The 16,194-nt window shown below is 39.6% G+C and overlaps 1 protein-coding gene across 4 annotated transcripts; it reads right to left on the bottom strand.

Moving 5' to 3' along the window:
- Positions 1 to 18: 18 nt before the first annotated feature.
- On the bottom strand, positions 19 to 11,995 carry trpv6 (transient receptor potential cation channel, subfamily V, member 6). Of its 4 annotated transcripts, none has more exons than XM_061674459.1 (16): positions 11,788 to 11,995; positions 10,572 to 10,669; positions 10,358 to 10,480; positions 9,400 to 9,540; positions 8,606 to 8,704; positions 8,308 to 8,483; positions 7,975 to 8,121; positions 5,759 to 5,838; positions 5,535 to 5,670; positions 5,302 to 5,388; positions 4,489 to 4,565; positions 4,230 to 4,353; positions 3,523 to 3,589; positions 2,581 to 2,849; positions 1,898 to 2,004; positions 21 to 944 (listed from the first exon to the last, which is right to left on the bottom strand). In XM_061674459.1, the coding sequence occupies exons 1-16, from the start codon at positions 11,916 to 11,918 to the stop codon at positions 710 to 712; spliced, it is 2,097 nt and encodes a 698-aa protein (XP_061530443.1). In that variant the 5' UTR covers positions 11,919 to 11,995; the 3' UTR covers positions 21 to 709. The 4 variants fall into 4 exon arrangements, with proteins under 4 accessions (XP_061530444.1, XP_061530440.1, XP_061530443.1 ...); XM_061674458.1 differs by having other exon boundaries at positions 4,230 to 4,395; XM_061674456.1 differs by having other exon boundaries at positions 20 to 944; positions 4,230 to 4,565.
- Positions 11,996 to 16,194: the final 4,199 nt, after the last annotated feature.

The following is a 16,194-nucleotide window of genomic DNA, read 5'->3' on the forward strand; positions in this document are numbered from 1 at the left end:
TTTTTTTTCTGGTCTGGAATGCAAGTCAGTAACTTTTCATTCGACATCAATATATAATCACACACTTTATATTTATTGCAGATTTTTTTAAAATTGTGAAACAGTCAATTAGAAAATTAGTGGACGACAATGACAATGACATTGGAGCATTACAAATATCCTTTTGGTTAAAGAGCTTGTACATTAGCAATGCTGTTCATGTGGCATAAACCTTACATTGGGTGCTGGTCTAATACATTTGTTAAGCACTCTGTACAGTATGTGTGTGCATGTGCTAATAAGATAATAATAGTTTTTTTTACCCCTGTCTGCACACTCCACCAATAAATAGATTGGGGGATTTCTTTTTAATCCACTTTAAATAACAAGCCACAAAAAAAAAAAAACACAAATAGTGTATCTTTGTTGATCTATCTATGCCATTCAGCAATTTTAAATACAATTCCAGTTGCCTTAGTCTAATGTGGTAGATTAGTAGTATTATGTGGAACCAAAAGCCTTGAATTATGCTTCAATAAAGTGTTATTGTCACATAAATATGTTTGGCCAGCACTTAATTCTCTCAGCATATATTTCTGCTACATGTTGAGATGTTGCAATAAAAATAAGACACTATTTTCTTCCATGTAATACTGCAAGAAAAATTGCACCATTTCACTATAAAGACTAAAAGGATAGAATGTGAAGTCATTCATTTCATTGGCTTTGTCTAGACAAATTGAATGTCTTGCTCATTCCCGGGCTCTTCCACCTCCACGTCGGCACCCAAAGCACTTTCACGAATCATCTTCCATCCTGCCATGGAGCTCCTATTTCTCGGTCTGACCTTTGGGTTCATGTTGGCCTTCTCCGATCCTTCCTTTTCCTCCTTTTCGTCATCCCTGGTGAACATTTTAACGTATCGGCGCATCTTCTGCATCATGGGGTCGTTCCTGTCCTCGACTCTGCAAGGTGACTCAGCAATCAGGCACTTATTGCCGATTCTATACACCCTCTGGACACTACATTAGGTACACCAGCACGATCTAAGGATGTGAGGTGCATGTATTATTTGTGTCCACTTAGGGTCACCATCGTCACATTCTACACTACAGTTACTGTGACGTTCAATGTTTAGCTGGCTTTAAAAGCGGGTCTGGCCTGTTGAGTGATGTGGAAGTCAGCGTATGAGGACGTACAGATGGTTAGTTGTTTGCTGGCTTTAGCCTTAGCCACTTTGAGTGTACAAAGTCAGTTGAGGTCGTCGGCAGGTCGGCTAAGAATATACTTGTGTTCACTGTATTTTTTAACTGTTTGTTCAATAAGGCGATTGAAAAAGCACCAGCGGCTGTTTCCGTCCTCCCTCTATCCAAACCTCCTGTTATATTTTACAATTCAATCTAACTAGTGGTGGTAGCTTATATTTCATTAGCTAATTATATTTACTTTACAGCAGATGTCAATTGTGTAACTTAAGCCAGTTGTATTTTCCAATAGGCTCATTGTACCGTAGCTTTTTTTTATTAAGTGTGAAATGATCCCAAACTTTGGACATTCTGTCTTTTATACACCCATTTCTCTTGGCTTGAGCTTATTGCTTCCTGAGTCAGCAGTAACAGTCTGTGGAAAAATAATCACAGCAATATCCTGTGATATAGCGAATAATTCGCAATAGCCTATCAGTACCGTTTAAAGAACAATGCGATGCACTGAACCCGCAAAAAGTGAACCGCAATATAGCAAGGGATGACTGTATTATAGTTGTAATCGTTTGAGCAAGTCAAGTTAGGATGGAGGTAGGATGGGGCGGGGTCTTTGGGTGGCTGAGGGTGGGGATATGTTCTACTGAAATTGTTCTGTACTGTACTAATATAAAATATTAATTAATATTTTGTAATGATGGTGGCACACGTCTTACCGGAGGTACCAGCGCTCCGTCAGGCCGTAGCTGAGTCCGCACACTCCGAGTCGAGGCCAAAGGCAGCGGGGCAGCCTCCTCTCCAGCATAAGCGTCGTGGCCACTACCTGCACAATGGTCACGGTTGTCATGACAACGCAATGCACAGTGACGACAGGTAGGGAAAGGCATTTGACAATTTGTTCGATATGATAAATCCAAAGCAAGTCTTTTTTGACGACATCACCATTCTACTACGTCACTCCCACCTCCGGCCTCTTTGGGAACACTCGGGAAAAATGGATGCAACATATCTGGCCGTGTTTGTTCTTGTTTTTTTTGATAAATCATGTGTGATCATGTGAGATTTTTGCCTTGTAGGACTGGATTTTAGGTCAGTGGTGGAATAAAATATTTGTGTGTGGTGTGTTCTGTGTTGAGATTATTGGAGCACACTACACAAAGTACAAAAAAACCCCAGCTGTTAAATGCTTGATTTAAACAAACAAACAAAAAAATCTTCATGTGTGGGCTCTGTATCAGATAAAAACATCCTTTAAGATTCAAAAATTCTTTATGTGTGTACCAGGCCTTAGTGAGGACAAAGATCGTACTAGCAAGTGGACCTTAAACTGCATACCAAAGATATCCAATAAATACTGACGGATTTCTGTACAGATGTGCATGTTTACTGTGACTTTCACCTGCGTCCTCCAGAGCTCGTCTCTCTCCTGGGCCACCCGCCAGTGGGTGTCGCTCATCATGGCGATCAGCAGGTTGAGCAGAAGGATGTAGGACACCACGGAGAAGGCGCAGTGCAGCACGTGGACGATAGGGGGCGTGGTGAAGGTGTGGTCCACCGGCAGGTCGATGAGGCCCACGCTGAGCTCAAACTGGGAGAAGAGCGTGATGGGGAAAGAGCGATAGGCCGGGATAGAATCTGGGTCCTGAGTCATGTACACCATCCACAGGGCTGAGAAGACGGACAGAGGGTAAAACTCTCCATTGCTCACCTTGAATCAGGCTAGTTGATTAAACAGTGTCTCACAAAATTAAGTACACCCTTTGCATTTTACAGCTTATGTAACAGTATATTTTACTGTCTAAACCACTGGCAACAAAAGTGAGTAGACTCTTTGATGAAAATGTCCATATTGGGTCCTAAGTGTCAATATTTTGCTTGATCATTATTATTTTACAGCACTGCATCAACCCTCTTACGCATGGAGTTCACAGAGCTTCACAGGTTTTCATTGAAATCCTCTTTCACTCCTCCATGATGTCATCACAGAGCTGGTGGATGTTAGAAACTGACATCACTTAATTTGACACACCTGCTCCCCATTCACACTTGAGATTTTGAAACACTAATGAGTCACTTGCAACCAAGGAGATAAAATGGCTGCTGAGGCACAATATGGAGATTTTCATTAAGGGGTGTACTCACTTTTGTTGCTAGCGGTTTAGGCATTAATGTGTTGAGGGGACAGTAAATTTACATTACTGTACAATTTCTTCTACTTTATATCGTAACAAAGTGTCATTAATTCACTGTTGTCCCATGAAAAGATATAAAATATTTAGAAAAATGTGAGGGGTGCACTCACTTTTGTGAGATACCGTATGTTTGGAGCGGATATACTTACAAGTTGAAAAACCAAGAAGTACAATGACACTCAGCCACATAAATTTTGTCAGGTCTCCAAATATAATCTAGGAGGAAACGAGGTGAACGATGTGATCATGAGAACCACAAAATGTGACTGCAATGTGTCAAAAAAGAACAAACAATATGATTAAAACTAAACAAGGCAAAAGAGTGGACGCCGTGCAAAATGACAACTGTTATAAATGAAAAGCTATTAAATAATTTATTTGCAGTATCATTTTATTTAATCTTGGATAATTTTCTTTTAAATTCTAAATGTAATTTGTGCTGGGACTATGCCACACAAGGTACAAGTGGCAGTCTTGGTCAGTTGTTATTTTTAATTCAATATAGTTAAATAAAATTTGCAATAATTTCAATTTTACAGTATTTAATTAAAATAAATGAAACCCTTAAAAACAGTAACCTTCTAACTTGGATTAATATTGGGTTGTTTGAGTATTCTAAATCAAATTAAATGAAATTCAAATAAATTAAATTGAATTCAACTGAAAAATAGTGTAAGTAGCATTCTTACTTGCGTCAATCCTGGGTGGTCATTTGAGTTTTTAAAAATAAAATAAAATAAAACTGACACACATGCAGGCATGAAGGAAATCTTTCTTGTGCTCCGTTTAAAATTAGTAGCATTCTTGCGCCGATCAGCTTTTTTTTTTTTGGAGTGACACATTTTTTTGGTCGTACCTTCTGGATCATAATGACGTACGGGCCGAGCATTTCAAAACCACGCGCGAAGAACATGACGTTCGTCCAGCCCAGCACCAAACACACAGCCATGACCTCGGCCTCGCCCTGCACACTGCACGCTCTGAACACACACAACAGAACCACCAGGCATGCGTAGCTGACACTGCAACAACAACAACGACGACAGCAACACAACATACAGTATTTAAAATGTATTATAACCACGTTGGCTTTTGTGGCGATTTCATGAACGTACAGGATTACGTGGAAGGGGCCGCCCAGCGCTGTCTGACCAAAGTAGCGTTTCGCTCCCACTCTGAGGATATCAGGGATCTGATATTAGCAAAGAGGGATAGACAGCTAAAGTGTCAGTGTCTTTCCAATACACAGTATGTACTGTTGATATTAAAAAAAAAAAAGTCTACACACCCGTTTTCAAATGCCAGGTTGTGATATACAAATATTAGACCAAGATACACCTTAAAAAAAATAAAGAAATCTTCCATTAATATGACCTATAACCTGTACAACTGAATGAGAAAAAAAGATGCTTTCTAGAAGGCAAGTAAAGTAAAAGCAAGCAAGTAAAAATAAATGACTGCGATAATGTGGTTACCCAAGTGTGAACACCCTCTTCTCATTGGGGATGAGCCAGTGTCCAGAAATACCCAATCACATTCAAACTCATGTTAAATGAGAATCAGAACACACTTGCCACTATTTAACATAATTCCCTCCACCTTGTGAGACCATCAGGTTTAACTTGAATGGTGCTCTTTTGGTGATCAGCAGTCTCGCGTTTGCGCCAATTCTGAACATCGCCAGTTAGGAGGATGTGTACACTTGTGCAACCACATTATCTCCGTTGTTTTTTATATATATATATATATATATATATATATATATATATATATATATATATATATATATATATATATATATATATATATATATATATATATATATATATATATATATATATATATATATATATATATATGTATAAACTGGCATTTGAGCAGGGTTCTGCAGACTTTTTATAACCACTGTAAGTACACAACAGCCATACCTCTAGCAACAGGATGACTAAAGCTCCCAGGACACTGATGATTTCTCCTACCAGACGCAGGTTGTCCTCGTATGTCACATAACTCTCCTGAGAGATGAAAGGAGAATTAATTATCAGTCGCGGTCAATTCATCTCGGATAAACACCAGCCTAGCCGTGACCTTAATGAGAGCAGACGCTATAGAAAAGGAATGCACTGATGCTTATGTCGTGTATTTTTAGCTGCCAACGCACATGGAGTGTCTTCTGAACTCTGATGGTTTTGTCCATATCTGACGATGTGTAATTCTCCGGAGCGGCCTTCAAGGGGCGATATGTACAACATAATGTGAACATTCCAATATACAGCAGGTAGAAAACCATCAGGAGCCTGGAAGGATGACATTTAGAAAACAAAACAAATTGGTAGGAAGCAACACTCAAGTGTGCCGTTATTTCCGTGGGAAATTAAAACATACCTGAAGTAATGTTTCCCGTACAGGTTCCACTTGAGGCTGACCAGCTGCCTCACCGGGGTCACCTCAAGTATTCTTCTGGCCTGGAGACCAAAATATGTTGAATTATACCATACATGCATCTATTTTCTATAGTGCTTTTCCTCATTACAGAAGTGGGGGAGCATGACCTGGGCGAGTGTCGGGGTACACCCTGAACCGATCGCCAGCCAGTCGCAGGGCATGTATTGACAACTATTCACAGTCACATTCAGACATACGGAGAATTTCGAGTCTTCAATGAACCTAGCATTTTTGTTTTTAGAATGTGGGAGGAAGTTGAAGTATACAAGAAGAAAACCCGCTCAAGTGGGGAGAACATGCAAACTCTACATAGGAAGGCCCGTTTATGGTTGCAAATAGGGCTGCCACTAAGGATCATTTTTAATAGCGGATTCATCTGTCTTATTAATTGATGAATTGGAAACATAAATGTTTTTATTTCCATCCCGTTATTCAAAAATGGGGCATTATTTCAAACTGACAAACATCTTCAGTGTTGAGAAAATTAATTTTGCATACAAACTAGTTCAAAGTTCAGTTCACTGTTCCAAAAATGAACTAGTTCATAATTTATTTTTTCCCAATATGTTGCTGATGGGCTATTCCCATTAAAATACTGGCATTTAATTTCCTCCTTGTTGCCACCCATTCAGTCCACACAAGTAGCCAGCTGCAGCTTTCACCCTACAATCTTAAAAATATGAGCAAAAAATTGTTGCCTGAATGGTGTTTTTTTTTTTTTTTTTTTTTTTAAATGAGGAATTAAAACAAAAAACGGACTTTTGTCCTTAATGCGCAAACAAAAACACGCAACACAGTATGACTTCCTGGCATACTGTGTTGCGTGTGAAAGGACATTGATAACTTTAAATTTCTTGCTGCTCTGGCTGAATATATTAACAAAATAATTCATCTATTCTTATATTACAAAACAAAAATAAATTCCATATTATGACAGTGTGATCGCAGTGTTTCAATTAAAACATTCTGATACAAATAAATGCCCTAGTAATAAATTTCTACAATGATGTACACATTCACTCCCATTTACGCAGTGTCCCCGAACGCACAGGCTGCTGCAAGGTGCCTGCCAAATGTAAACATGAACGGCGGTTGCCAAATACGGTTTCCCGAAATATGGAGGCTCACATATATTGTCGAGACGGGTTTTGTCTCGTAAATCCCGAGCAATAACCTCTTGAATAGAAATTAACTTTCGTTCGAAAAACCATTGTTTGACGCCAGAATGAGCGCGTTCTCAATAACGTTCATCAGCCAAGCTTGAACAAAGTTCAATTCACGTTCACACAAAATATGAACGAGTTCAATGAACCTTCGTTCATTCGTTTCGTTCAAGTACAACACTGCGTATATCGATTATGATTCAGTAACTGGGTTGGTCAATCACATGTCAGAAAATAGGCAAAAATTATTATCATTGTTTTCAAGCGTTAAAGCAGATGTTTGCAAATGACTTATTTAGATTAATCACTGAGATAATCAAACCTATTTCATGGAGGAAAACAAATTTGAGAATATTTACTCTTGAGAGGCTGAAATTCCGAGGATTTGGACAATTTTTAGTTAAACAAGGTCTTTAAACGATTAATCGATTATCAAAATAGTTGTTGATGAATTTGATAATCACTGAGTTGTCGATTAATTGTTGCACCTTGCAGCTATCAAATGTTTTTAGAATTGAGTATTCTACAAAGCATCCCATCAATTAATCCAGTAATCCGATGAAAAGAAAAAGATGCAAATTATTTGCCTTACCCAACAACAGTAGTAAATAATGCATAACTGAAATGACAGGTCTGTTTAATAGACCAACCAACTGGCTGTGATTCCTGAAAAAACACACAGTTCTTCATTACAACCACAACAAAACTAGTGCATGCGTGAGAGAAAAGAGACAAGACGAGTGTGTACGTATGTGTGTGTCACAAGGAATGATCATATTTTGTGCAGGTTATCACTCTGCTGCAATTGAACACAGATTGGTTTCCACATGCCAACGCCACACAGGAAGGCCCAATCTGGGATTCAAACCCAGAACCCTTGGCTGTGAGGCAGATAGGCAATCCATCACACCATACAGAATTCTCTTCAGGTTGAATTCAAATTGAAACATAGCGTCTGATTTTACCCCCATAATAATGACCACTGCACTGCACCTCTTTTTGCGGGCTAGCCACGATGAGCTCCAGCACTGACATGTTGTCGGCCCACGAGTCGATCTCGCTGAGGTCATAGAGGTGAGAGGTCAAAGGTCCCAGACTCCACTGGACTAAACGCCTTTTGCTCACCAGGTGCTGAAAGGCCTGAGCGAAGAAAAAGATGAAGATGGGAGAAGTGAAACAATCCGCTCCACCTTTTTACCAAACAGTTTGGCAAAAGTAAGACAGAGGTACCTGAAAAATCTACCGAAGTACATTACAGAATAATTTATACTTTTTTAACTTCCCACCACTCTCAAACAGGTTGGGCCTTACTGTCTACGCGCTCACCACTGTGTTTCCCTCTTTGGCGGCCAGTTTAAAAGGCGTGAGGCCTCGGGAGTTGGGCACCATGTCAAGCGGAACCGGCTGGTCCAGCTCTGCATCGCGGGCCATTATTAGGTCAATAGCCTGACATGCAATTGTCTTGTTGGGTTGCAGGACTAAAATGTGAAGCACTGTGTTACCTTTGGACGGAAAAAGATGGTCAAGTTAAAGCGGAGAAGTAGCGAAGGTAACGGTGATGCTCGTGATGCGAGCATCACCGTATGATGCTCATACTGTACTTTCTTTTCAAAACATCTCATACCACGATAGTCTTGGACCCTGGTGCTGGCCCCTGCTTCGACGATCATGGAGATGATGTCCTCGTTGCCGGCACATGCGGCAAAAGAAAGAACGTGCTCACCTGAGGACCCAATGCACGTTAAAAATCATTATCACGATTATAAAGAATGAATGATAAAGTCCATTATTATCTTCCTCCACATTTCCAAAAATCCCTACTTTTGGAATATTTCTGCATTTTACATGAGGAAAAAATAGAGTTGAAAGCATTCTCATCTTTGGCATACAGTATCTTACCAAAATGAGTGCACTCCTCACATTTTTTTATTATTTATTTATTTTATATCGAACAAAACCATATCGATTTCTACAGAAATTGCATTCGCTAGCATGTTTTCGTTTTTTAAATTGTCACCTTGCACTTATTCTACTGTACATACTGTATCCTACCTTGCAGTAATATTCAAATGGCAGAAGACAATCAAATATTATTTGAAAATCTTTGCTCCAGGGCACTTCCCTACAGGTGTGACGTGTATTCTAATTTTAAACCCCAGCAGTAAATACAGCCGATTATCACACATTAGTCACAAGCTAATAGAAGTCAAGCCAATGAATGTCAAGTAGACGGTCCTTTATTTAGCTGAAGACATCCTCCTGACATACAAAACCGTGCCGCAAAATTAGATACATCAGCATTATCTAATATAGCAATAATTTATCCTTAGATAACCATGCTCAGTTTTGACAGACACAGTTCAAGAGGTTATTATGTATTGTTCAATGAAAACCTCCGAAGTGTACAGCGTTTCTTACCATAGTATATAAGTCCTCCGATCCTCTTCCTGAAGTACAGGCCCGTGACTCTGGGCGTGGCCACATCCGCCCCGCGACTAACCAGATGATGGACCAGGTTGTAGTTCTGATTCACCACAGCAATGTGGAGAGGCGTAACACCTGAGTTAGGCAAGACACACACACACACACACACACACACACACACACACAAAAGTACGACATGCAGCGAGACATACTGTACAGCAAAAAGTGCGTGTGCACAGACTGATATGAAATGATATGATAGAATATGATATAATAAAACACAATAATGGTTACATTTTTTAAATAGGTTACTAAAGCAATTAAAACATAGTGAATCGTTTTGAAAATGGAAGAGGAGTAAAACATGTTTATGTACGTCTCTTTGTTTAGAAGAATAAAGATGCTTATGAAAAAATAAATAGTTAATCATTAATAGTTAATTAATTGAATTGAATTGCATGAATAAAAATACAAACAGTAATTTCTAGGCTTGATTTGATATATATATATAAATCAGGCTGAAAAAGGGAGTACTCTATTTAAGTATAAACATCTTGTAATGTAATCATTTGGGGGCATACATTTGTATAATATGTAATAATTATGATTCAATTGTTTGCAAAACTTTAATAAAGTAAAAAAGTCAACAATGATTTTCTGGGCTGAAATATTGTATCATAAATGTAATCGCGACTGTAAAAATAACACGTAAAAAGCCTTGTACTATAATATTTTCAGGTTAAATTGAGTGTTATTTCATAAAAATTATACTTATGATAAAAACATGGACGTTATTAAGGTCAAAAAGTGCTGTACTAAAATTTTCTAAGGCTAAATTCATGATGAAGGTTATTACATGAATTTCTTGCTAAAGTAGAAAACTCCTATACTGTGCTACAATTCTTCTTCCAGGGTGTACCGTATATTTCTGATATAATTTAAACATGTTAACCTTGGAAGAGGTCCGAGGTCATGGGCTCGTTGATGAGCTCGGGGGCGCCGTCCGTCAGGGCCACAGCGGCGTCCAGGTTGTCGTTCATGGCGGCCACGTGGAGCGCCGTCTCCCCCAGAGCGCCTAAAGGAGAACAATGCACCTTCACGTTCATTCGTATCGGACGACAACATGAGACACACGAGCGGACAGACATACTGACAGACAGGTGTACCTCGTTCAAAGATGTCGGTGGAAGAGCAGCCGAGCAGCTTCTTGATGCAGCCCGCTCTGTTCCTCATTGCGGCGTAGAATAGAGGAATGTCGTTAGAGCTAGAAGACAAGTCAAATAAGCTCGTCAAATAACGTTTTCACATAATGGTTTGCACATAAACATCTGATTGGATATCATAACCATACTTACAGCAGTGCTTGTAAGTAGTGGGACGTAACAAAGTATACAAATAGGTCACTACTGTACTAAAATTGATTTTTCAAGTATCTCTTTCTGTCGACTTTTTATTTTTACTCAAAACAATTGTATTTATAGAGGACTTTTAATAACAACTCCAGCTGAGACAAAGTGTGTACATACAACACATGTACAGTAAACATTTTATAAAACATTTAACAATAACAAAGTTAAAAAGAATACAAAGAAATAAGACACTAAACAAGGGCATGCTGTGTTGAAAGCCAAGGAATGAAAATGGGTTTTAAAAAATGGACAATGAAGGGGCCATAGTTCCATAGTTTGGGAGCAGCAATTGAAAAAGGTCTATCTCTTTTGAACTTCACTTGAACTTAGACTTCAGTACCTCCAGAAGCAACAGGTCAGCTGACCTGGGGCACCGAGGAGGAGCGTAGGGATGGAGCAGCTCAGAAAGGTAAGGCGGGGAGAGACCATTTAGAAATTTCAAAACAAATAGCAGAATCTAAAAATGAACTTTAAAGTGCACAGTGGAGGGCGGTCACAATAGGAGTTATGTGCTCCCTCTTACGTGTTCCAGTTAAGTGATGAGCGGCAGCATTTTGAACCATTTGAAGGCGTTTGAGGGAGGACTGGCTGACTCCAAAGTCAAGTGCATTATCGGTACAGTAATCAATCTGAGATACCGTATGATGGAGAAATGGTGGACTGTACCATAAAAAATATCTAAACACTCCTCTTCAAATGCCATGTTTTTGTGATATTAAAAAAATGAATTCTCTCAATAATATTAAAAGGTTTCCGACCACTAATGTGACATATAACCTGTACTCAATTGAATCTTTTTTTTTTAGAGAGGAAGCTAAAAGACAACACCTGAAATAATGTGTTTGCAGTTATGCACACGCTCTTATAACTGGGAAATTCAACATTGGACAGACATTTGAACAGGTGTGTTTAGACATTTTATAGTCACCGTCGTGGGCAGTAAAAAGTTATTTTTCAAAAACAGACTTCTTACGACTTGGTGTGCTGCAGAAAGGTCTCATCCAGCATCTCGTTCCATCCTTTCTTGTTCCGAAGGCGAAATTTCAGCTGACTCCACCAGTGGTTGAGCTCGCTGGGAGCCGACCTGGCCAGCGCAGGAGACATGGACGTCCGATGTGGGACTGACACGGATCAAATCCGTTTGACAAACAGCGCTGAAAAAGTAAGTTGGTTTCACTGCACTGAAGTGCCAAAAGTCACTGAAGCGGAGGTGAGCTTCATTTTATAGGACTCCGCGATGAGGGAGGAGACAACTGAAAGGGGTTGAGGGACACAGGTGAGACCGCCAAAGAAGTGACTCATTACACTCACCTCAAGTCGAGAATCACACTTGAAATCACCGGCTTGAATCTGCAGTGATCTAAAAAAAAGTCCTTTGTAACACATGAAGACATTGAACTGGCAGTTTAAAGCTTTAAATCGAAGGCTTAACTCCCGGTTTGCCCTGCACCAGGCCTGTCTGCATTCCACCAGCTCGCACTGAAACCTGCATGGCCGCTATGGCAAAATCCTGCAGAATCATGACAGGTCTCATTGTTTCAAGCGGAGCATTTGGGAAAACCAGTTTGGATTTTGCAAGCATTTCAATCAGATATGAAGCGAGTTGCACCGTTGGTGTCAACAGTTGTGTTTCCGCACACTTTAATGGGCAGTTTGCAAAGACCGTAATGATCATTTGGGGGCTTGACCGACTGCGTTAAAGCTGACGAGGGTACGTCACTGTCCTCTGGAGGCTGAAAACAATGCATATTTAGTTACATCAGGAGAAATAAACATTAGGTGCAGCTGCACAATCTGCAAAGCTTATAATAATATAATACAGTGATGACTTATGATACACGTTTAATTCATTGTGTGACCATGCTCGTAACTCAAAACACAAATGAATAGAAATTCCATTAATCCGTTGCAGCCCCCCCGTATAACGCAGACATACGGATTTGCAAGGAGAATGAAGAGATGGTCACCACTCCTCTGTAAGCTGCAGTAATATTAGTTGTTTTTAAGCAGAAGACAAGGAAAATATACCTGTGAGTATTGTTATATTGTCTGTCTACATGTGTTGCTGTACCGTTTGCGCTCAAATATCCATCGCTTCATGGGTCATATAAAACTGCAACTATAAATGCTGTTCTTTAGCCAGTCTATGGCATTTTGCATTGTTTGTTAGCATTAAGGTAAACCGAATTTTCGAAGTTAAAGCTGTGTTTTAAATACACAACATTGAAGACTCTAAGTTGTCCATAGGTGTGAATGTGAGTGGGAATGGTTGTTTGTCTAGATGCCCTGGGATTGGCTGGCAACGAGTCCAGGGCCTACCCTACCTCTCGCCCAAATTCAGCTGCGATAGGCTCCAGAAAACCGATGGATTTGACATTATTTCTGGTGGTGTCCAGTGTACAGTATTGTGTTGCACCGCTAATAGCTGATGACAAACCCTGTGGTTGACTGCAGCATTAACAAGGTGCTACAGGCTCAATTTTTTTTTGCTTGCATTTAGGTATGTAATAGCTATTTACCAAGCAGCCTCATAAAGACTGGATGTCTTCATAAAGAAACAGTAACACAACGGCAGTACAAAGTCGTATTTGATTTTTTTTTTTTTTTTCCAAATGTAGTCATGGAATGTACTGTGCTTGAAACACTTCCTCTGAATTACATTACAAACACTTTTGCTTCCTTGCCTGAAAATAACACAAACATTAGTGAGACAACGTGTGATATATTGCCTCAGCAAGTGCAGTGACAGCGATAGAAAGTACCATTCCTTCTCTCGAGTGAGTTTATGTAAGCAGTCTTGCTATCGATGCAGATCAGTTGCGATGTCCCAGCGGTCGTACCACCATGTGAGATACCAGAGTCTTGTCTGACTGATGCCGAGGTCAGCAGATCTCAAACTGTGATTCCCCTCCAAAAATGCTGACGTCGATTTGGAATGCTGGCACCACTGTGAAGGTGATCCCAGGTCGTCAATGTCAAGTGCTGTCAACGTGGAAACTGTCGCACAAATCCACCGTGTATGAGATCGGGATTTCCTTTGGTTCACTTAAACCTGCTATCCATTTGCTTGTATCAGTGGTGGACGGAACGATCCAAATATCGATAATATCGATACTAACGTTGCTAGTGATACAAATCGATATCAGTGTCATGAGATCGATACTTGAGTTTCTGTTTCTCTTCTGTATGCACTGCAAACTCATACCTTGATGCAATAATATATTTATCCCATAGAAATAAGGTATTGAAATTCATACATTTACTGGAATTTAAACAAATGTACAAAACAGCTCAGATTTGATTGAATATAAAAACACTTTTGTTTTGTTAATTTTGTTACAATTTTTATTTCAAATATAAGCCTTGCCCAAATTCAGTCCTGTTTTTTTTTAAAATCCATAATCCAAATTCAAAAAGGTGCAAAAAAGATTGAAAGGTCATGAAAATTCAGTATTTACTTGGTATCAGATCAATACCAAACCAGCCCACTTGTGCCCATTATTCCTATAACTTTGGCAATTAAATATTTAAATTGATTTGACCTGATCAAGGCGGCAAGGTGGCCGACTGGTTAGAGCGTCAGCCTCACAGTTCTGAGGACCCGGGTTCAATCCCCGTCCCCGCCTGTGTGGAGTTTGCATGTTCTCCCCGTGCCTGGGTGGATTTTCTCCGGGCACTCCGGTTTCCTCCCACATCCCAAAAACATGCATTCATTGGAGACTCTAAATTGCCTGTAGGCATGACTGTGAGTGCGAATGGTTGTTTGTTTCTATGGGCCCTGCGATTGGCTGGCAACCAGTTCAGGGTGTACTCCGCCTCCTGCCCGATGACAGCTGGGATAGGCTCCAGCACGCCCGCGACCCGAGTGAGGAGAAGTGGCTCAGAAAATGGATGGATGGATGGATGGATGATCTGATCAAAAAATTCAGGGGTCTTCAACTCATTTTTATCACGGGCCACATTGTAGTTACGATTTCCCTCTGATAGCTGTTATGAGAATCATATGCAGTAAAAGCGTCATTACGGTAGCATAATTGTCTCTGCATATCATTGTTATTATGTATTTTTAACATTCAATTCAAAACCAATCATGGAAAATTATTGTATTGTCCAATTTATGTTGAAAAGGGGATTTGGCGGAATAAATATCTGTAAAAACGAAGAACATTTTCAATTTTGGTCTCGATTTTCTGCCGAAATAAAAATAACAAATTAATTAAGCAAGAAATATGAAGTAGACACACTTGATTTGCATTAGTGGGTCACAAAAAAGGATGTTGCGGACCAGAGTTTGACACATGCGGTCAAAATGTTTCTGTGCAACACGCAGAATAATAAATGTGTATCATGGGATTAAACATCAACTTTTAATTGATAAATTATGATTATTAAAGTCACTGTCAGTGCAATAGTTCATTCACCTGACTTGTGTGGATTCACTTCCCCTCAGTGATACTGTGAATGCATGCATAAATAGTTGTTTCTCCATGTGATTGGCTGGCAACCAGTCCAGGGTGTAGTCTGCCTTTTGTCTCAAGCCAGCTGGGAACGGTTCCAGCTCCTCAGAACCCTGAGCAGGATAAGCACGATAGAACATATTCAATTTTCCATACCATTTATCCAAACTAGAGTCGAGGGCCTGCTGGAGCCTATCCCAGTTATCTTCAGGCAATAGGCGGGGTACTCGCTAGCCAATTGCAGGGCACATATAAACCATTCACACTGAACCTGGGTCCTCAGAACTGTGAGGCACCTGTGCTAACCAGTCGTCCACCATTCCACCATATAGAAAACATATTAATGATAAGTTTCGATTAAACCTGCTTTACCTCCATCACTGAACTTTACATAATGTGGCCAGTGAGTATCTTCTGAATTATGAATGCATACGCACTTGAAAACATATTTCATGTGTGCATGAAAAAAACCTTTAAAAAAAAAATCTAATGTTTTGGATCTATTTAAAATGACCTACATGCTGAAATGATCTTTAATTTCTAATAGTTATTATTCATGGCGGATTGAGACTGAGCCCTACACAAAAAGCGACCTGCCCCCACCTCCAAAAGCTTTATAATTGCCTAGATATGCCACAAGATGGCACCAAAGCAAAAACTTTCTATTCGATGGGGCTTTGGCCTGTCGAAAAGAAGCTCCTCCCCTCTCTTAAACTTTTGTTCCTTGGCACCATGATGGTGCCAAAGCACTATTTTTCTATTAAATAGGACTTTGGCAATCTTGCAACTCATTTCTTCTCAAGTTTTGCCTTGTTTGCATTTTTTTGTAAAAAAACAACAGATTTGATGGTTTTCTGTAAAAGAAATGCCAGTAATATTTGTTAAATAAAGTCTTTTCATTTATTTTACAAATGTTTCACAAT

This window comes from Phycodurus eques, chromosome 4, assembly GCF_024500275.1.
Source record: "Phycodurus eques isolate BA_2022a chromosome 4, UOR_Pequ_1.1, whole genome shotgun sequence".
NCBI classification, from domain to species: Eukaryota; Metazoa; Chordata; class Actinopteri; order Syngnathiformes; family Syngnathidae; genus Phycodurus; species Phycodurus eques.